The 23,787-nt window shown below is 37.7% G+C and overlaps 1 protein-coding gene across 9 annotated transcripts in view; it reads right to left on the reverse strand.

Moving 5' to 3' along the window:
* The window catches only part of GRIK1 (glutamate ionotropic receptor kainate type subunit 1), a 428,591-nt gene that overhangs the window by 155,455 nt on the left and 249,349 nt on the right, over positions 1-23,787 (reverse strand). For 7 of the 9 annotated variants that reach the window (XM_082460380.1, XM_082460384.1, XM_082460385.1 and 4 more), the window contains exons 2-3: positions 8,965-9,132; positions 5,076-5,333 (exon numbers count right to left, since the gene is read on the reverse strand). In XM_082460380.1, coding sequence (XP_082316506.1) covers positions 5,076-5,333; positions 8,965-9,132 — 426 coding nt within the window. The remainder of the gene's footprint in view (positions 1-5,075; positions 5,334-8,964; positions 9,133-23,787) is intronic. The other 2 variants (XM_082460382.1, XM_082460387.1) reach the window with 1 other exon arrangement.

The raw sequence follows: 23,787 nt of genomic DNA on the forward strand, positions 1-23,787 counted from the left end.
TGAATGTAATAAACCACTGGGACCCAAAGATAAGATCGTATATTTTAAATGTTAATTTCATCTTCATTTGAACTTGGAAACATGCAAAATGGCATTTCACAAACCTGTTGGTATATTAATGTATCCAAATCTAATAGGATTCTTAAGGGGATCTATATACCCTCCAGAGGGGAGGAAAAAAATCAGAACTGAGAAAAGGAGATGGGTAAGTGAGTGAATTACCTGCGGAAATACAGCACTTTTAAGTGCAGATCTCCATACATACGATTTTGCAAAAGTGAATCAAAAAAGGCTAAAGACTTCCCAAAAGAAAAATTGTGTTCCTTGATCGCAAAGAGCCTCATAGAAGAATCTAGTAAAAATATTTGAGATTAACTGTGTTGCATTTAGCTCTACCAGTATGTTTTGGTCCTAAATTCTGGCCAATATCAATGGTAGCTAAAAATAATAAACCACCATGAAATATCTAAAGATTGGTTTCCTGAGCAGAACTCCGAAAATTTGATAGGGTTCTGGTCAGGGGAATGGAGTGGGTAAATAAGAAGGGTAAAAAAGAGAAAGGGCAGAAGAAAGGGAACTATAATGTATTATCTTGTTGGTGCTGAGTGCCAAGGACTTTCCATTCTCCAACTATTTCAGGTGGAATTGTCAGAGGGCATGTAGTAGAGTGTTTTGGCTAGCATGAGTCATCATAACAACAGAGAGGTGTGAATTGTGATTGCTAGGGTGAAACGATTCACTTATTCTTTTACTTGGCACTGATTGTTTACATTTTGGCTTAATTGCCTATGTCAAAATATTTAATTTTCTTTAAGTCTAAATTTTAGGGCTCTGTCAAGATTCTTGGTTCTGAACAATATATTCTTTCTATTTTCTATGGGGAAATGAAGGAAAATATAATAGGCATAACAAATCTAAGTCACTATTTAAATATAGACCAAAGAGTAGCTATTGCACTTATTTACAGGGTGATTGAGCATATTAAATGAGTTAATTATATAAAATAACTATAACAATGCATGGCAATCAGTCAGCACTTCAAGAATTTAGTTATTGTGATTTTTGTGGTTGTCATTTTTCTTGGTTTTTTTTTTTCTGGATTTAATGTTTCTTTCAATCACTGACATTTTTATGGATATTAATCTTATCTCAAATGAATCCTCATTGTAAAGCTTTGAGACTATGTTTTAAGTAAGTGACAGATAATAGTTCTTTATGGTAGGTTGCATTTTATAAATCTCATGGCTCTGGTGTGTTGACAAAAATGATTTAAGGCAATGGTGGATGAAAAAAACTCTCTTAAGTACTATGTGTTATGAACACATCTGGCTGGAACTCATTTCTCTGATGGCCTCATCTAGTCCCATGTATATGCTAAGGACCCTCAATTTTGTGTCCCCAGCCTACACCACATTCCTGAACTCTAGAGTCATATATTAACTGCCTACTCATTGTCTCTTTTTGGATGTCTAGTAGACATTGCAAAATCAAACTTAACATATTCATGACTGAACTCCTGATAGCCTTATTTCTCCAAACTATGTCCATTTATCCATTTCCCATCTCAGGCAATGGCAACTCCATCCTTTGGCTCAGGCCAAAAAGCTTAGGGTCATCTTTGACTCCTCTATTTTTCTCACCCAACCTCCTCCCCTCAGAGAATTATTCCAGCTCAACATCAAAATATTTCCAGAATCTGACCATTTCTTACTCCTCTGTTGCTATCGCCTTCATCTCTTGCCTTGATTTCTCTAGTAGCCTCTAATTTTATGCTTCCCTCTCTATGACATTTTATTAATACAAGGGCCAGAGTGATCTTTTTATGGTATAAATCTGATCATGTCACTCCTCTTCTGAAAACTCTCCAATGTCTTCCCACTTCTTGAGGAACCAAAGCTCTTCCAATAATCTACAAAGCCCTCCATGATCATGAAGGCCCTCCTCTCTGACCCCACCACCCTTCCCCTCTCAGTCTGAACCAACCACACTGGCTTCCTTGTTTGTTGTAAATAAAGGTTTATTGGAACACAACATACTTGTTCATTTATATTTTGCCTGTGGCTGTGTTCTTGCTCCCTCAGCAGAGTGGGATAGTTGTGACCAAGACACTATGGACCATGAAGCTTAAGCTATATAGTATGTAACCCTTTTGAAAGAAAAGCTTGCTGGTCCCTGTTCTACAAAATCAGCTATGGCTACATTTCACTAAGATTAGCCCTGAGAAAGCAGAAACTGTTGAATATTCTCCACACTGCATTTGGTGCTCAGCTTCTCAGCTCTTTTTGAAGTGTGTGAAGGGATAGAAGCCAGGCTTCCACCAGGGGTCTAATGAAGCAGAGGGGATGAGCAATGAGCAGCAATTTCGCATTGCCTAGGGTCACCTCTGAATGAGGGAGTCAGAGAGAAGTAGGTGACTGATGGGAAGAATATCCAGGCACCAGAGAGAGAGATGAAGTGAGGCAAAACTCCCTCCGACTGTTCTCTAGGGTCTTTCTACATTTGCTCTTCCAGAGGACAGAATTCTGCCTGCTAGTATTTAGTGATTTGGATTTTGTCCTTAGAGACATGCACAGTACTCCCATTGACTTCAATGGGAGTCACGGACCATTTGGTCCCTTAGACATCTGCGCTGGCTTCAGGTTATTTCACAAATTCCTAAACAAATCCCAGTAAAGTGCTCTTTAATGGGTAGTTAATTCTGGTGTAAGGGCAGGTGCTGAGCACACCTAAGTCCTTTCTTTTCCTTCAGGTTTAGTAAGTTTTCTTTTTATGACTTGATAATTACTGCAACCAAAACCCTGAGTCAAACAGTATTAAACTTACTCATAGTCAAAAGATGTCTGCTTTTATTGATCTCAGTTGACCTGTTTACTCTCTGGGTTCCAATTTAATGGCGCAATTGATTATTCATTTACATTTTTAATGTCTTTGGGAGCAAAATCATTTTAACATGAATCGTCTCTAACTTAATGGGCAAAATCCAAACTCATTTGGATTTTCAATTTCAGCTAGTATATATTGAGCAACTGAGTTAAGGTGAACTTAACAGGGGTGAAAGGAGATTTCAGTTTCTTGTAAAAGGTAAGATAGTTCGAATTTCCTCTTATGCAAAATTGCTGTCAACTATGGGTGCTCACTTGAAATCAAAAGGGTGGTTAGGACATCAACTTTTATGTTATCCTTTTGCAAATTATAATTTTTCTAAATACAATTATGCTCACATCTTTAGTTGAACTCTTTCTTAAATTAAATCCAGATGCCTCAATATTATTCATTGATTTGTTTTCCTTTTACATGGCCCGGCATTGCTGGAAATGGTAGAAATAGTGAGAGAAAATTATGCTATAGAGTGTACTACATAATGAGAAATAGTATTATTTTATTAACTCATGGAATTCTCTATTTACAAAGGTAGACAACATGGAAGGCCTTACCATACCTATATATAATATAATCTATATCTTAAGGCTCTTTAAATATACTTATGGAGTTCATTTGATAATATATTTTCTTCCTTCACAGCAAGCAAGTGAAGCTCTAAAAATATGACTGCCTGTGGCTTATCCTTCCCAGTAGGACTGTTTTGAATATAATATTTATAAATTATATATACAATCACCTACCTTCACTTCTTTCTCAAATGAGATGAAGTATAAGAAAATACATAAATGTATAATTCCAATCACAATAGTCACTTTTATCTGACAGTTTAAAATGGAACCAGAATTTAGTGCCAAATAGAGGAGGCTCACTATTCATCCTCTGAGGAACAGTAAATGCTAGTGCTTGGTGGAAACGAGTGAAAAATATGAAATACTATTAAAAAGTTCAAAAGTGCTTTGCTTTGTTAATTTTCACTGATAATTTTATTAGTCTTATTACCAAATGTGTAGATTAAGGAAAGGAGCTAATTTCAATTCTTGAAGAAAAAATATTCAGAAAGTAAACAGTACTGTGTTAGGTAGCAGATTATAAAAATAAAAAGATAAAATTCCAACTTTTTGGAATTCCTAGTCTCAAAAACATTTAAGCAGATAATTGAAGCATGTGATATAATGCTTATATTTACAACGTGCTACTAACTCTTAATGTGGTCTCCATGAGCTTTAAAAATAAATGATATTTGAGCGTGATCATGGAGAATGAGGGAGCTTATCACCTTGGGGGTTATGTGGAAGATTATCCAAAGTGAGGGGACAGCCTCAGAAAGAAAGAGTAGGGATGGACTTGGGGTTATTTAAGAAATGATGTGAGAGTACAGGGATGTAGAGCGGCTGGTGCCTGGGTTAATGGAGATGAAAATGGTTAGATGGTGAAGAGCTTTAAATTAGAATTGGACTTTCCTATGTGGACAATGAAGAGTCACTGGAAGAATTTAACTGAATAAAAGGGGTCTTGAACTCCAACAAACCTCAAAATGTAAACAGGAGGCAAAGGCGGAAGGCGCCAGTGAGAGAAACTTCAAATGGGAGAGAGTCAGAGAAATGTCTAGTGAGGTGCTGAGCACCCCATGTCTGTCCTTCATCCTAAAATAAGCAGGCAGAACAAAGCAAGCTTCACTAAGGGCTCATTACTGGGGTTCTTAGTCCTTTTCCCATGAAATGGTCAGATTTTATTGATACAACCTCTAACTGTATTCCTCTGTGTATGTACTTTAGAAAATTTTCAAGGCATTTATGTAGCTACTTATTGAATTGGAATCATACTTCATGGTCAATTTCAAACTTTCTCTGCATTATTTAAGAATGGAGTTGTGGTCACAGTCTTAACAGAGTTGGATACATTAAATTACATCTTTAATATTCAGATTGGAATATAACATATATCAATAAGGTGATATTTCTTTTAAAATAGTACCTTAAGTTTGATGATGAAAGGGTCATCAGAAAGGGTCAACTCACCAAAAGGAACAGGAATTAGCTACACAGGGCATTTCCTAATTAGAATACTCAATTAGCTTCATATAAAAGAACATGTTCATGCACTCTGCCTGATGAGTCAAGGCCTGTAGCAAATTCTGGTTCCCTTTTTCCAGACCAGACATGGCCATGTGAGGGCTTGTGTGAGTCCCATACCTGTGCTGTCTTCATACACCACGGTCACTGTTTTCCAGTTGTAGTAGAGGACCAGATCCAGGACCGCCCTGCTGATCGCCGCATAATCTGGGTAGAGGTTGACGTAAAACAGGTCTTTGTTGTCCACTGAAGGGTGTTTCCAGCGAGTCTGTATATGTGGAACTTCGAGAGCATTGCAAATAGACTGCACAGCACTGACAGAGGAGCTATGGGAAGGGCCAAAGAGAGCAGCCACACCAAGTGCCAGCTGGTCACATGCTGATGTCCACAGACAAGGAGGGGGTGGAGAGGGAAAGCAGGGAAGAGGGGAGAGAAAGAGAGAGTTCTGTGAATTTAATCTTCCTTTTCATGGTTCCTCCTTATTTTCTCTATTGGAAACTATTATCCACTCTCCATCTATATGCTGAGGAAATATGCTTCATCCAACTTCCAATATCCTGAGATACTAAATATTAGAGATGTAAATGGAGAAATGATTAGCAACACATCACAAGTCCAATTCCCTGCAAACAAAAATGAGTTGTTGGTCTCATTTCATTACTTTTTTTTTTCTTTTTAATTTGGTCACGCCATGCAGCATGTGGGATCTTAGTTCCCCGACTAGGGATCGAACTCCCAGCCCCTGCATTGGAAGCATTGAGTCTTAACCACTGGACTGCCGGGGGAGTCCTCACTTCATTACTTATAGTCAGATGGAGTCTAAATCTCTTGCTTGGTGTGGCGTTACCCAGAAGCACTTAGAGCTATTCTTTAAGCCATTTGCCAAGTGAATGTCATATAGATCAAGTTCTGTCATATGGCAATGTGGCAATGAAGATATTAATGGGTCAGAGAATTCAGAAGACTCTCTGGGTGGCTGCAGAGTACTTTAGTTCCAGTCCTTCCCAAAACTCAGAAAGGAGGTCCAGGGTATTGAAAAATTGCTAAAGAATGTTAAGTGATACTGATAGCTAATTAATTATAGAATAATAGATTAGCATAGCTTAAAGGGATCTTAGAAGACATTTTCTCCAACCCACTAATGTCATAGGCAATGAAATGAGTCAGGGCCACGGGACAATGGCAGAACTGACCAGAGCCCAGGGACCCAGCTCAAGGACAGGCTTCTTTCTATTTCAATATCAGCCAACATGTAGCCAAACAAAATCAAGTACATATGTACATAAAAACTAATTTTTAACGTTTATTTATTTTTTGCATTATAAGATTATATACACACATTGAGATAATTTAGAATATTGAAAAGTGTAAGGAAGAAAAAAGGCCCTGAAATTCCATCATTGGGATAATATCTATTCATAGTTTGGTGTTCTAATTTATTAAAAAATTGAACACGATATAGATACAGTTTGATACATTACTTTCTGTATTTAACACTAAATTTAATGCTAAAAGTACACCCTTTCCCCTAAGTCATCACAAATTCTGCAAAAGTATAGTTTTAGTGTCATAGAATAGCCTAATCCATAAGTATGCCATTACTTATTTGACTAGTCCTATGACACTGAATATTTAAGCTGCTCCTATTTTTTGGTTATTATAAACACTTATCTTAGTTCTTATATTTTTCTCTAAATTTTACATTATTTTCTTTGAGTGGATTGAAATCTGTAATTAAAGGGTATTGATAATTTAAGTCACTTGATATGTATAAACCAAATTCCCTTCCAGAAATGTTGGGACAGATTATCTTCTATAACAATGTAAAATAGTGCCTACTCATTTTATGCTGGCATAAATTTATGCTGGCATTAAACATAAATGTAAAAACATTTCAAATTTATATTTTAATTCTAGTTTAAAGGGATTTGGAACTGCCAAGAAACAATAGTTGAATATTTGAATTAAATAATAGCAAAATTTATAAATAAAATTGTCAATTTTTATCATAATGCCATCACACAAATAAAAATAAGTAGAAAAATTATATGGCTTTGTCAAAATTATCTGACTTGACTTAAAGAGAAAAATTAATAAGTAATATTTGAGAGCCATATTTCAAATATCTGTGGGACAGCAAATGTTCACAAGGAACTTTCTGACACTGTGCTCTTCGGTACTGAATTATCACATGAGGTATGAAGACATAATTTTCTGTATTAAATGCTAGAAGTGAAAACTGTCCTCAGAAGTTCATTTTCTGGATGTGCTTTCATTGGTTAGCAAGAAAAAGTTAGGGCATGAAAGTATATGAACTATTATTTCATCTAGCGTAGGCGGTGGATTGAGATCCTGCTAATATTTAGCTCTGGGATGCTAATATTACTTGACAAAAAATCAGTCCTTTTGAATTCTGTTTGCCAGCAAATTACCAGTTTTAAGAAGTTTTGGGGGTGTTTAATTTACAAGTATGGCAGGTACTTCAGGTCACAAAAACTCTTTGGATTTTAAATGTGGTTGGCTTTCTGGGGTATTTATTCAACAATGTTTTGTGTGAATGTGTGTGTGAGAGAGAGAGAGACAGAAACAGAGAGAGAAACAGAGACAGACAGAGACAGAGAAAGGGACGTACAGAGAGAGGAAGATAGAGATCTAACGCATAGAGATAATTTATGTGAAGATGCCTTGTAAACTTTAAAGTGCTGTATAAACATAACATTTTATTATTTGTCATAGACAACTCTGAGCTGTATAGTACCTACAACTCCATCCATCTTTGAAAAGAAAATATTCTTATACTAAGATCATGCCATAGATTTAAAAAAAAAAGGCATTATACTATTCCATTTTCATCTGTGCTCCCAGGAGAACAATTTTATTTGTAAAGGACACTAAGAATCTTGCAGAAGAGTCTACTAGGTGAACACATCCTGCAATCCAAACTGGGTTAATTCTGTGTGGAAACAATCAATATTTAGTTACTTAGAAATCAGCATGAACATGGCATTCATTGTATTCCATTTACTTGTGTGTGTTTGATGGACAAAGCTTTCCTCTAGGAGAGAAAGAGCCCCTCCTATTCTGGGGTGATGTACCCACACAAACTCCTGTATGGAGGTCCAACAACTCCCTAGTTAGAGGCCAAACTTCAAGTACGTCAAACGTGGCTTCAAAGAGTCGTCTTGGAAGTATCTGAAGGATGTGTAAACAAGCCCCACCCTTCCAATGACTCTTTCCATCAGACAAACCTTGCAGCCTACGTACAAATTAGATTAGTTTTTAGGAACTTGTCTTCTGTTCAGATGCAAAAGAGAATCAAATGCGGAGATTGTTCTCCTAGGTTTAATTTTTTTTGACCCCAAGTCCCTTGCTTGCTTGATTGATTGATTGCTTGATTGCTTGTACTGTTCCATTAACTTTTTTCTTAATTTTTTCCTTTTTTAAAATTGAGGTATAACCAACATATAACATTATAACATTTCAGGTGTACAACACAATGATTCAATATTTATAATCTTCACATTTCTATGACCTTGTGGAAAGGGGTTAAAAAATTATTTGAGAGGATGGTAGGTAAACCCAGTAGCTCACAACCTGTTAAGATTCAGGTCGTGAATTCTGTGTGTTGTGGGCATTTCCACATGCTCGGTGTGTATGACCTTCCACAAAGTTTTATTTGACTGCACTGTACAATTTCATGGTGGTATCTCAGCCTCAGGAAGGAAAAACAGATCAAGCTTGACATTTTCCATTCACAGCTGAACCAGTTAATCATAGAGTGGAGGGCACTGAAGGCTAAGCTAATCAGAAAGGCCCAGAAAACAGAGCTAGGCAACATCCATTAGGATGGTTCAGATTGTGCTGGACAGTGACATCTTGCACCGAGATTTCCTGCAAACCCATTTGCACAGAGATGTCTGCTTTGAAAAAGGGCAGGTAGCAAAAAGAAGCTGACTTGTAGAGCAGACATATCACCCAAAGAAGCTTTTAAAAGTGTGAAAATAGTTACCTCTCCGTGAGGCTTCAAAACTATCAAAAAGGTTAATTCTCTGAATGTCATAGGTTAATGTGGTGTTAGGCATCAGGGTTCGATTTCTGTTAATGCTGGTGACTGCAAACTTGAACGCTAATTCTTCAACATTAACAGGTTCATTTTCCACAGTTTCAAAAATTCCTCCTGCAGAAGCAAAAGAGATTCATGAGAAGCATTAGTTACGTTATTCATGCGCATTTTTTAAAAAGAAGAATATAAATGATACAAACAAAAGGCCCAAAAGAATAAAAGCAAGAATGGTCAGAACAGATCCCAAACCTAGTGTTAAAAGTTAAGTGTATCAGCATGTGTCAGATGCAGATAAAATTTCATATGTGTGCTTAAGATTTCAAATCCAATACTGGACTGTGTAATACCTATCAGACGGCGAATGTACTCCAAATATTTAGTACCATGTAAAGTATGACTGATAATATGGTGGAGGATGATTTTCCACAGTTGGGACATGAATCACTCTGTGGTTGACCTAGGCACAATTTGAGTTGTATCCTGGTAGGATCATCCTTCCTTAGAATGAAACTCCTGCTATTCAGAAGCAGACATTCTAGACTCCAGAAGCATCATGCAGAGTTGAGTGGAGTCAAAATGAGTCATATAGGCGTTTTTTTCAGAATGAAAATATCTCTTCTTCTTTGTGGCTCAGAATTCTGGGGTCATATGCTAGAACTTTCCAAAGTGCATGGGCAGATTCAAAAAACTATGTTTTTCATTTGTTTTGTTTTGTTTTCAGAAACTGGTCCTGCCCCAAAGCAAACCTGTATCCTATCTCTGGAGAAATAAATTGCCCCACTCAATAAACACATGCATTAAGCCTCTGATATCTTAAAAATGAGGACTTCATCACAAGCAACAATACAAAATATCAGCACTTAAAGCCTCATCAGAGAATTCAGCTCTGGCTTTGTTGTTGACAGAGGCAACTTAAGTCTTATTAACTGCAAATTCTTAATGTTCTTTAAGAGCTGTCCTGGGATTATCAACAGACACAGAACATACAATAGAGGCTGTTAGCTGGTCTCTGCTTAGCTTACTCCTTGATTGATCAATAAACCGCATTTTCTTTGAAAAAACATTAGAATTGGTGCCCATAGAATGCTGAATACTTATAACTAGTAGATTACTTTCATCTATTATCACCACTGAGTGATTCCTTACCTAAGGCCAGTTGTAGGTTTTTAGCAAACTTGTATATGTTAGATTGGTTTGGGAGTGCTTCAAGTTTTCCCTCCACCCAAAAAAAAAAGACACGGGAGCTTCAAGATGGCAGAAGAGTAAGACGTGGAGATCACCTTCCTCCCCACAAATACATCAGAAATACACCAACATGTGGAACAACTCCTACAAAACAAACACCTACTGAACGGTGGAGGAAGACCTCAGACCTCCCAAAAGGCAAGAAACTCCCCACATACCTGGGAAGGGCAAAAGAAAAAAGAGACAAAAGAATAGGGACGGGACCTGCACCTCTGGGAGGTAGCTGTGAAGGAGGAAAGGTTTCCACACACTAGGAAGCCCCTTCGCGGGTGGAGACGGGGGGGTGGGTGGGGAGAAGCTCCGGAGCCACGGAGGAGAGAGCAGCCACAGGGGTGCGGAGGGCAAAGCGGAGAGATTCCTGCACGGAGGATCGGTGCCGACCAGCACTCACCAGCCCAAGAGGCTTGTCTGCTCACCTGCCGGGGCGGGTGGGGCTGGGAGCTGAGGCTTGGGCTTCGGCCGGATCGCAGGGAGAGGACTGGGGTTGGCTGCGTGAACACAGCCTGAAGGGGGCTAGTGCAGCACAGCTAGCCAGGAGGGAGTCCGGGAAAAAGTCTGCAGCTGCCGAAGAGGCAAGAGAGTTTTTCTTGCCTCTTTGTTTCCTGGTGCGCGAGGAGAGGGGATTCAGAGCACCGCCTAAACGAGCTCCAGAGACGGGCGCGAGCCGCGGCTATCAGCGCGGACCCCAGAGGCGGGCATGAGACGCTAAGGCTGCTGCTGCCGCCACCAAGAAGCCTGTGTGCGAGCACAGGTCACTGTCCACACCTCCCCTCCCGGGAGCCGGTGCAGCCCACCACGGCCAGGGTCCCGTGATCCGGGGACAACTTCCCCGGGAGAACGCATGGCGCGCCTCAGGCTGCTGCAACGTCACGACGCCTCTGACGCCGCAGGCTCGCCCCGCCTCCGCCGTACCCCTCCCTCCCCCCGGCCTGAGTGAGCCAGATCCCCTAATCAGCTGCTCCTTTAACCCCGTCCTGTCTGAGCGAAGAACAGACGACCTCAGGCGACCTACACACAGAGGTGGGTCCAAATCCAAAGCTGAACCCCAGGAGCTGTGCGAACAAAGAAGAGAAAGGGAAATCTCTCCCAGCAGCCTCAGGAGCAGTGGATTAAATCTCCACAGTCAACTTGATGTACCCTACATCTGTGGAATACCAGAATAGACAACGAATCATCCCAAATTGAGGAGGTGGACTTTGGGAGCAGCGATATATATATAGATTTCCCTTTTTCTCTTCTTGTGTGTATGTGGATGTTTCTGTGTGTGATTTTGTCTGTATAGCTTTGCTTTTACCATTTGTTCTAGGGTTCTCTCTGTCCGGTTTTTTTTGTTTTGTTTTTGTTTTTTTGTACACCTTTTAGGGCTTGTTATCATTGCTGGATTTGTTGTTTGGTTTGGTTGCTCTCTTCTTTATTACTTAAAAAATTTTTAATAATTATTAGTATTTTAATAACTTTTTAAAATTTTATCTTCTTTCTTTCTTTCATTCTTTTCTCCCTTTTATCTAAGCCATGTGGAAAAGAAGCTCTTGGTGCTCCAGCCAAGTGTCAGGGCAAGGCCTCTGAGGTGACAGAGTCAAGTTCAGGACACTGGTCCACAAGAGACCTCCCAGCTCCATGTAATATCAAATGGTGAAAATCTCCCAGAGATCTCCATCTCAACGCCAAGACCCAGCTCCACTCAAAGACCAGACCAGCTCCAGTCCTGGACACCCTATGCCTAACAACTAGCAAGACAGGAAAACAACACCACCCATTAGCAGAGAGGCTGACTAAAATAATAATAAGGCCACAGACACTCCAAAACACACCACCAGACACCTGCACAGCAGAAAGACAAGATCCAGGCTCTTCCACCAGAACACAGGCACTAGTTCCCTCCACCAGGAACCCTACACAATCCACTGAACCAACCTTAGCCACTGGGGTCAGACATCAAAAACAATGGGAACTATGAACCTGCTGCCTGCAAAAAGGAGACCCCAAACACAGTAAGTGAAGCAAAATGAGAAGACAGAGGAACACAGCAGATGAAGGAGCAAGGTAAAAACCCAACAGATGTAACAAATGAAGAGGAAATAGGCAGTCTACCTGAAAAATAATTCAGAATAATGAGAGTAAAGATGTTCTAAAATCTTGGAAATAGAATGGAGAAAATACAAGAATGTTTAAAAAGGACATAGAAGAACTAAAGAGCAAACAAACAGTGATGAACAACACAATAAATGAAATAAAAAATTCTCTAGAAGGGATCAATAGCAGAATAACTGAGGCAGAAGAATGGATAAGTGACCTGGAAGATAAAAGAGGGAAATAATTACTGCAGAGCAGAATAAAGAAAAAAGAATGAAAAGAATTGAGGACATTCTCAGAGACCTCTGAGACAAGATTAAACTCACCAACATTTGAATTATAGGGATCCCAGAAGAAGAAGAGAAAAAGAAAGAGATTGAGAAAATATTTGAATAGATTATAGTTGAAAACTTCCCTAATATGGGAAAGGAAATAGTTAATCAAGACCAGGAAGCATAGAGAGTCCCATACAGGATAAATCCAAGGAGAAGCACACCAAGACACAGATTAATCAAACTATCAAAAATTAAACACAATGAAAAACTATTAAAAGCAGCAAGGGAAAAACAACAAATAACATACAAGGGAATCCCCATAAGGTAACCAGCTGAACTTTCAGCAGAAACTCTGCAAGTAGAAGGGAGTGGCAGGACATATTTAAAGTGATGAAGGGGGAAAAACTACAACCAAGATTACTCTACCCAGGAAGGATCTTATTCAGATTTGATGGAGAAATTAAAACCTTTACAGACAAGCAAAAGCTGAGAGAGTTCAGCACCACCAAACTAGCTTTACAACAAATGCTAAAGGAACTTCTCTAGGCAGGAAACACAAGAGAAGGAAAAGACCTACAATAACAAACCTAAAACAATTAAGAAAATGGTAATAGGAACATACATATCAATGATTACCTTAAATGTAAATGGATTAAATGCTCCAACCAAAAGACATAGACTGGCTGAATGGATAGAAAAACAAGACTTGTATATGCTGTCTACAAGAGACCCATTTCAGAGCTAGGGACACATACAGACTGAAAGTGAGGGGATGGAGAAAGATATTCCATGCAAATGGAAATCAAAACGGGAGTAGCAATTCTCATACCAGACAAAATAGACTTTAAAACAAAGACTATTACAAGAGACAAAGAAGGACATTACATAATGATCAAGGGATCAATCCAAGAGAATATAAAAAATTGTAAATATTTATGCACCCAACATAGGAGCACCTCAATACATAAGGCAAATACTAACAGCCATAAAAGGGGAAATCAACAGTAACACAATCGTAGTAGGGGACTTTAACACCCCACTTTCACCAATGGACAGATCATCCAAAATAAATAAATAAAGAAACACAAGCTTTAAATGATACATTAAACAATATGGACTTAATTGATATTTATAGGACATTCTATCCAAAAACAACAGAATACACATTCTTCTCAAGTGCTCATGGAAAATTCTACAGGAGAGATCATATCTTGGGTCACAAAACAAGCCTTGCTAAATTCCAGAAAATTGAAATTATATCAACTATCTTTTCGGACCACAATGCTATGAGACTAGATATCAATTACAGGAAAATTTTTGTAAAAAAACAACACATGGAGGCTAAACAATACAACACTTAATAACCGAGAGATCCCTGAAGAAATCAAAGAGGAAATGAAAAAAATACCTAGAAACAAATGACAATGGAAACAGGACAACCCAAAACCTATGGGATGCAGCTAAAGCAGTTCTAGAGGGAAGTTTATAGCAACACAATCCTACATTAAGAAACAAGAAACATCTCAGATAAACAACTTAACCTTACACCTAAAGCAATTAGAGAAAGAAGAACAAAAAAACCACAAAGTTAGCAGAAGGAAAGAAATCATAAAGATCAGATCAGAAAGAAATGAAGGAAATGATAGCAAAGCTCAGTAAAGCTAAAAGCTGGTTTTTGAAAAGATAAAGAAAATTGACATTAGCCACACTCATCAAGAAATAAAGGGAGAACACTCAAATCAATAGAATTACAAATGAAAATGGAGAATTAACAAATGATACTGCAGTAATACAAAGGATCATGAGAGATTACTACAGGCAACTATATGCCAATAAAATGGACAACCTGGAAGAAATGGACAAATTCTTAGAAATGCACAATCATCTGAGACTGAAACAGGAAGAAATAGAAAATATGAACAGACCAATCACAAGCACTGCAATTGAAAATGTGATTAAAAATCTTCCAACAAACAAAAGCCCAGGACCAGATGGCTTCACAGGCAAATTCTATCAAACATTTAGAGAGGAGTTAACACCTATCCTTCTCAAATTCTTCTAAAATACAGCAGAGGGAGGAACACTCCCAAACTCATTCTGTGAGGCCACCATCACCCTGATACCAACACCAGACAAAGATGACACAAAGAAAGAAAACTACAGGCCAATATCACTGATGAACATAGATGCAAAAATCCTCAACAAAGCACTAGTGAACAAAATCCAACACCACATTAAAAGGATCATACAACATGATCAAGTAGGGTTTATCCCAGGAATGCAAGGATTCTTCAATATATGCAAATCAATCAATGTGATACACCATATTAACAAACTGAAGGAGAAAAACCATATGATCATCTCAATAGATGCAGAAAAAGCTTTTGACAAAATTCTACACCCATGTATGATAAAAAAACCTCCAGAAAGTAGGCATAGAGGGAACTTACGAAAACATAATAAAGGCCGTAGATGACAAACACACAGCCAACATCGTTCTCAATGGTGAAAAGATGAAACCATTTCCACTAAGGTCAGGAACAAGACAAGTTGCCCACTCTCACCACTATTATTCAACAGAGATTTGCAAGTTTTAGCTACAGCAATTAGAGATGAAAAAGAAATAAAAGGAATCCAAATCGGAAAAGAAGAAGTAAAGCTTTCACTGTTTGCAGATGACATGATATTATACATAGAGAATCCTAAAGATGCTACCAGAAAACTACTAGAGCTAATCAATGAATTTGGTAAAGTGCAGCATACAAAATTAATTCACAGAAATCTCTTGCATTCCCATACACTAATGATGAAAATTCTGAAAGTGAAATTAAGAAAACACTCCCATTTACCATTGCAACAAAAAGAATAAAATATTTAGGAATAAGCCTAACTAAGGAGACAAAAGACCTGTATGCAGAAAATTATAAGACACTGATGAAAGAAATTAAAGATGATACAAATAGATGGAGAGATATACCATGTTCTTGGATTGGAAGAATCAACATTGTGAAAATGACTCTAGTAGCCAAAGCAATCTACAGATTCAATGCAATCCCTATCAAACTACCCATGGCATTTTTCACAGAACGAGAACAAAAAATTTCACAATTTGTATGAAAGCACAAAAGACTCCGAATAGCCAAAGCAATCTTGAGAAAGAAAAACGGAGCTGGAGGAATCAGGCTCCCTGACTTCAAACTATACTACAAAGCTACAGCAATCAAGACAGTATGGTACTGGCACAAAAACAGAAATATAGATCAATGGAACAGGATAGAAAGCCTAGAGGTAAACCCACACACACATGGGAACCTTAATTTTGATAAAGGAGGCAAGAATATACAGTGGAGAAAATACAGCTTCTTCAATAAGTGGTGCTCGATTAACTGGACAGCAGCATGTAAAAGAATGAAATTAGAACACTCCCTAAGACCATACACAAAAATAAACTCAAAATAGATTAAAGACCTAAATTTAAGGCCAGATACTAGAAAACTCTTAGAGGAACACATAGGCAGAACACTCTATGACATAAATCACAGCAAGATCCTTTTTGACCCACCTCCTAGAGAAATGGAAATAAAAACAAAAATAAACAAATGGGACCTAATGAAACTTAAAAGCTTTTGCACAGCAAAGGAAACCATAAACAAGAAAAAAGGACAACCCTCAGAATGGGAGAAAATATTTGCAAATGAAGAAACTGACAAAGGATTAATCCCCAAAATTTACAAGCCGCTCATGCAGCTCAATATCAAAAAAACAAACAACCCTATCCAAAAATGGGCAGAAGACCTAAATAGACATTTCTCCAAAGAAGATATACAGATTGCCAACAAACACATGAAAGAATGCTCAACATCATTAATCATTAGAGAATTGCAAATCAAAGCTACAATAAGGTATCACCTCACACTTGTCAGAATGGCCATCATCAAAAAATCTACAAATAATAAATGCTGAAGAAGGTGTGGAGAAAAAGGAACCCTCTTGCACTGTTGGTGGGAATGTAAATTGATACAGCCACTATGGAGAACAGTATGGAGGTTCCTTAAAAAAACTAAAAATAGAACTACCATACGAGCCAGCAATCCCATTACTGGGCATATACCAAGAGAAAACCATAATTCAAAAAGAGTCATGTACCACAATGTTTATTGCAGCTCTATTTACAATAGCCAGGACATGGAAGCAACCTAACTGTCCATCAACAGATGAATGGATAAAGAAGATGTGGCACGTATATACAATGGAATATTACTCAGCCATAAAAAGAAACGAAATTGAGTTATTTGTAGTGATGTGGATGGACCTAAAGTCTGCCATACCGAGTGAAGTAAGTCAGAAAGAGAAAAACAAAAACCGTATGCTAACACATATATACGGAATCTAAAAAAAAAAAAAAAGAAATGATCACGAAGAACGTAGGGGCAAGACGGGAATAACGATGCAGACCTACTAGAGAATGGACTTGAGGATATGTGGAGGGGGAAGGGTAAGCTGGGACAAAGTGAGACAGTGGCATGGACATATATACACTACCAAATGTAAAATAGATAGCTAGTGGGAAGCAGCCGCCTAAAACAAGGAGATCAGCTCGGTGCTTTGTGATCACCTATAGGGGTGGGATAGGGAAGGTGGGAGGGAGGGAGATGTTAGAGGGAAGAGATATGGAGATATATGTATATGTATAACTGATTCACTTTGTTATAAAGCAGAAACTAACACACCATTGTAAAGCAATTATACTCCAATAAAGATGTTAAAAAAAAAAAACAAAGAGAAATCTGAGACTGAAAGTCACAAACATCACAGGTACAGGTATGATTTATGATTATTCTTTATAAGCAAAAGAACTCGAATTGGCAGACTCTCATTCAGAAAATTTACTTTGATCCTATTTTGAAAGAATAATAAATAAATAATCATCTGTAATTTTTAAGTTAAAATTATTTGGTGGAAGGGCAATTTCTTTCTTTTTTTAAATTTTTTATTATATATTGTTGGGTCAAAATATATGCAAAATTCTAACGTTTTTAATGGTTATTTATTTATTTATTTTAAACATCTTTTTTGGAGTATAATTGCTTTACAGTGGTGTGTTAGTTTCTGCTTTATAACAAAGTGAATCAGTTATACATATACATATGTCCCCATATCGCTTCCCTCTTGAGTCTCCCTCCCTCCCATCCTCCCTATGCCACCCCTCTAAGTGGTCGCAAAGCACCAAGCTGATCTCCCTGTGCTATGTGGCTGCTTCTCACTAGCTATCTATTTTATGTTTGGTAGTGTATATATATGTATGCCACTGTGTCACTTTGTCCCAGCTTACCTTTCCCTTCCCTGTATCCTCAAGTCCACTCTCTAGTAGGTCTGTGTCTTTATTTCTGTCTTGCCCGTGGTTCTTCATGACTTTTTTTTTTTTTTTTTGGATTCCATATATATGTGTTAACATATGGTGTTGGTTTTTCTCTTTCTGACTTATTTCACTCAGTATGACAGACTATAGGTCAATCCACCTCAATATAAATAACTCAATTTCATTTCCATTTATGGCTGAGTAATACTCCATTGTATATATGTGCCACATCTTCTTTATCTATTCATCTGCTGGTGGACACTTAGATTGCTTCCATGTCCTGCTATTGCAAATAATGCTGCAATGAACATTGTGGTACATGACTCTTTTTGAATTATGTTTTTTTCAGGGTATATGCCCAGTAGTGGGATTGCTGGGTCGTATGGTAGTTCTATTTTTAGTTTTTTAAGGAACCTCCATACTGTTTTCCATAGTACATGCATCGATTTACATTCCCACCAACAGTGCAAGAGGGTTCCATTTTCTCCACATCCTCTCCAGCATTTATTTTTTGTAGATTTTTTGATGGTAGCCATTCTGACGTGTGAGATGATATCTCATTGCAGCTTTGATTTGCATTTCTCTAATGATTAATGATGTTGAGCATTCTTTCATGTGTTTGTTGGCAATCTGTGTATTTTCTTTGGAGAAATGTCTATTTAGGTCTTCTGCCCATTTTTGGATAAGGTTGTTTGTTTTTTTGATATTGAGCTGCATGTGTTGCTTGTAATTTTTTGAGATGAATCCTTTGTCAGTGGCTTCATTGGCAAATATTTTCTCCCATTCTGAGAGTTGCCTTTTTATCTTGTATTTTTGGTGTCCTTTGCTGTGCTAAAGGTTTTAAGTTTCCTTAGGTCCCATTTGTTTATTTTTGTTTTTATTTCCATTTCTCTAGGAGGTGGGTAAAAAAGGATCTTGCTGTGATTTATGTCATACTGTGTTCTGCCTATGTTTTCCTCTAAGAGTTTGATAGCATCTGGCCTTATATTTAGGTCTTTAATCCATTTTGAGTTTATTTCTTTGTGTGGTGTTAGGGAGTGTTCTAATTTCATTCTTTTACATGTAGCTGTACAGTTATCCCAGCACCACTTATTGATGAGGCTGTATTTTCTCCACTGTATATTCTTGCTTCCTTTATCAAAGATAAGGTGCCCATATGTGAGTAGGTTTATCTCTGGGCTTTCTATCCTGTTCTATTGATCTATATTTCTGTTTTTGTGCCAGTACCATACTGTCTTGATTACTGTCACTTTGTAGTATAGTCTGAAGTCAGGGAGCCTGATTCCTTCAGGTCCATTTTTCTTTCTCAAGATTGCTTTGGGGCTTCCCTGGTGGTACAGTGGTTGAGAATCTGCCTGCTAATGCAGGGGACACGGGTTTGAGCTCTGGTCTGGGAAGATCTCACATGACATGGAGCAACTAGGCCTGTGAGCCACAGCTACTGAGCCTGCACGTCTGGAGCCTGTGCTCCGCAACAAGAGAAGCCACGGTAGTGAGAGGCCCGCACACCGCGATGAAGAGTGGCCCCTGCTTGCCACAACTAGAGAAAGCCCTCCCACAGAAACGAAGACCCAACACAGCCAAAAATAAAAAATAAATAACTTAAAAAAAATAAATAAAAGTAAAAAAATAACAAATGTTCAAGTACAATTGGTGTCTTAAAAAAAAATTGCTTTGGCTACTCAGGGTCTTTTGTGTTTCCATACAAATTGTGAAATTTTTTGTTCGAGTTCTGTGAAGAATGCCATGTGTAGTTTGATAGGGATTGCATTGATTCTGTAGATTGCTTTGGGTAGAATACTCATTTTCACCATGTTGATTCTTCCAATCCAAGAACATGGTATATCTCTCCATCTATTTGTATCATCTTTAATTTCTTTCATCAGTATCTTATAATTTTCTGCATACAGTTCTTTTGTCTCCTTAGGTAGGTTTATTCCTAGGTATATTATTCTTTTTGTTGCAATGGTAAATGGGAGTGTTTTCTTAATTTCACTTTCAGATTTTTCATCATTAGTGTATAGGAATGCTTGAGATTTCTGTGCATTAATTTTGTATCCTGCTACTTTACCAAATTCATTGATTAGCTCTAGTAGTTTTCTGGTAGCATGTTTAGGATTCTCTATGTATAGTATCATGTCATCTGCAAACAGTGACAGCTTTACTTCTTCTTTTCTGATTTGATTCCTTTTATTTCTTTGTTTTCTCTGATTGCTGTGGCTAAAGCTTCTAAAACTATGTTGAATAATAGTGGTGATTGTGGGCAACCTTGTCTTGTTCCTGATGTTAGTGGAAATGTTTTCTGTTTTGCCACATTCAGGACAATGTTGGCTGTGATTTTGTCATATATGGCCTTTATTATGTTGAGGAAAGTTCCCTCTATGCCTACTTTCCTGAGGGTTTTTATCATAAACGGCTGTTGACTTGTGTCAAAAGCTTTCTCTGCATCTATTGAATGATCATGTGATTTTTCTCCTTCAGTTTATCTATGTGGTGTATCACATTGGTTGATTTGCATATATTGAAGAATCCTTGCATTCCTGGGATAAACCCCACTTGTTCATGTTGTATGATCCTTTTAATGTGCTGTTGGATTCTGTTTGCTAGTATTCTGTTGAGGATTTTTGCCTCTGTGTTCATCAGTGATATTGGCCTGTAGTTTTCTATTTTTGTGACATCTTTGTCTGGTTTTGGTATCAGGGTGATGGTGGCCTCGTAGAATGAGTTTGGGAGTGTTCCTCCCTCTGCTATATTTTGGAAGAGTTTGAGAAGGGTAGGTGTTAGCCCTTCTCTAAATGTTTGATAGAATTTGCCTGTGAAACCATCTGGTCCTGGGCTTTTGTTTGTTGGGAGGTTTTTAATCACAGTTTCATTTCAGTGCTTGTGATTGGTCTGTTCATATTTTCTATTTTTTTCTGGTTCAGTCTCGGAAGGTTGTGCATTTCTAAGAATTTGTCCATTTCTTCCAGGTTGTCCATTTTATTGACATATAGTTGTTTGTAGTAATCTCTGATGATCCTTTGTAGTTCTGCTATGTCAGTTACTTTTCCTTTTTCATTTCTATTTCTATTGATTTGAGTCTTCTCCCTTTTCTTCTTGATGAGTCTGGCTAATGGTTTATCAATTTTGTTTATATTCTCAAAGAATCAGCTCTTAATTTTACTGATCTTTGTTATCGTTTCCTGCATTTCTTTTTTGTTTATTTCTTATCTGATCTTTATGATTTCTTTTCTTCTGCTAACCTTGGGGTTTTTTTTGGTTGTTGTTGTTTTTCTTTCTCTAATTGCTTTAGGTGTAAGATTAGGTTGTTTATTTGAGACGTTTCTTGTTTCTTAAGGTAGGATTGTATTCTTATAAACTTCCCTCTTAGAACTGCTTTTGCTACATCCCATATGTTTTGGGTCGTGTTGTTTTCATTGTCATTTGTTTCTAGGTATTTTTGATTTCCTCTTTGATTTCTTCATTGATCTCTTGGTTATTAAGTACTGTATTGTTTAGCCTTCATGTGTTTGTAATTTTTACAGATTTTTTCCTGTAATTGGTATCTAGTCTCAAAGCGTTGTGGTCGAAAAAGATACTTGATATGATTTCAATTTTCTTAAATTTACCAAGGGTTGATTTGTGACCCAAGATATGATCTATCCTGGAGAATATTCCATGAGCACTTTAGAAGAATGTGTATTCTGTTGTTTTTGGGTGGAATGTCCTATAAATATCAATTAAGTCCATCTTGTTTAATGTATCATTTAAAGCTTGTGTTTCCTTATTTATTTTCATTTTGGATGATCTGTCCATTGGTGAAAGTGAGGTGTTTAAGTCTCCTACTATGGTTGTGTTACTGTTGATTTCCCCTTTTATGGCTGTTAGTACTTGCCTTATGTATTGAGGTGCTCCTATGTTGGGTGCATAAATATTTACAATTGCTATATCTTCTTCTTGGATTGATCCCTAAATCATTATGTAGTGTCCTTCTTTGTCTCTTGTAAAGTTTTAAAGTCTTTGTTTAAAAGTCTTTGTTTTAAAGCCTATTTTGTCTGATATGAGTATTGCTACTCCCACTTTCTTTTGATTTCCATTTGCATGGAATATCTTTTTCCATCCCCTCACTTTCAGTCTGTATGTGTCCCTAGGTCTGAAGTGGGTCTCTTGTAGATAGCATATATATGGGTCTTGTTTCTGTATCCATTCAGCCAATCTATGTCTTTTGTTTGGAGCATTTAATCCATTTACATTTAAAGTACTTATCGATATGTAAGTTCCTATTACCATTTTCTTAATTGTTTTGGGTTTGTTTTTGTAGGTCTTTTCCTTCTCTTGTGTTTCCTACCTAGAGAATTTCCTTTAGCATTGGTTGTAAAGCTGGTTTGGTGGTGCTGAATTCTCTTAGCTTTTGCTTGTCTGTAAAAGTTTTAATGTCCGTCAAATCTGAATGAGATCCTTGCTGAGTAGAGTAATCTGGGTTGTACGTTTTTCCCCTTCATCACTTTAAATATGTCCTGCCACTTCCTTCTGGCTTGCAAAGTTTCTACTGAAAGTTCAGCAGTTAACCTTATTGGGATTCACTTGTGTATTATTTGTTGTTTTTCTCTTGCTGCTTTTAATATTTTTTCTTTGTATTTAATTTCTGATAGTTTGATTAATATGTGTCTTGGCATGTTCCTCCTTGGATTTATCCTGTATGGGACTCTCTGTGCTTCCTGGACTTGATTAACTACTTCCTTTCCCATATTAGGGAATTTTTCAACTATAATTTCTTCAAATATTTTCTCAGTCCTTTTCTTTTTCTCTTCTTCTTCTGGGACCCCTATAATTCTAATGTTGGTGTGTTTAATGTTGTCCCAGAGGTCTCTGAGGCTGTCTTCAATTCTTTTCATTCCTTTTTCTTTTCTGTTCTGTGGTAGTTATTTCCACTATTTTATCTTCCAGGTCACTTATCCGTTCTTCTGCTTCAGTTATTCTGCTATTGATGTCCTCTAGATAATTTTTAATTTCATTTATTGTGTTGTTCATCACTGTTTGTTTGCTCTTTAGTTCTTCTAGGTCCTTGTTAAACGTTTCTTGTATTTTCTCCATTCTATTTCCGAGATTTTGGATCATCTTTACTATCTTTACTATCATCATTCTTTTTCAGGTAAACTGCATATTTCCTCTTCATTTGGTAGGTCTGGTGGGTTTTTGCCTTGCTCCTTCATCTGCTGTATGTTTCTCTGTCTTCTCATTTTGCTTCACTTACTGTGTTTCGCATCTCCTTTTCACAGGCTGCAGGTTCATAATTCCCGTTGTTTTTGGTTTCTGTCCTCTGGGCCTAAGTTTGGTTCAGTGCATTGTGTAGGGTTCCTGGTGTAGGGGACTAGTGCCTGTGTTCTTGTGGATGAGGCTGGATCTTGTCTTTCTGGTGTGCAGGTCCACATCTAGTGCTATGTTTTGGGGTGTCTGTGACCTTATTATGATTGTAGGCAGCCTCTGTGCTAATGGATGGGGTTATGTTCCTGTTTTGCTAGTTGTTTGGCACAGGGTGTCCTGCACTGTAGCTTGCTGGTCTTTGAGTGGAGCTGGTTTTGGCATTGAGATGGAGATCTCTGGGAGATTTTCGCCATTTGATATTACATGGAGCTGGGAGGTCTCTTGTGGACCAGTGTCCTGAACTTGGCTCTCCCACCTCAGAGGCACAGCCCTGATGCCTGGCTGGAGCACCAAGAGCCTGTCATCCACATGGCTCAGAATAAAAGGGAGAAAAAAAAGAAAGAAATAAAGAGAAAGATATAATAAAATAAAGTAAAATAAAACAAAAAAGTTATTAAAATAAAAAATAATTAT

The sequence above is a fragment of the Balaenoptera physalus genome (genome assembly GCF_965194825.1).
Source record: "Balaenoptera physalus genome assembly, chromosome: 4".
NCBI classification, from domain to species: domain Eukaryota; kingdom Metazoa; phylum Chordata; class Mammalia; order Artiodactyla; family Balaenopteridae; genus Balaenoptera; species Balaenoptera physalus.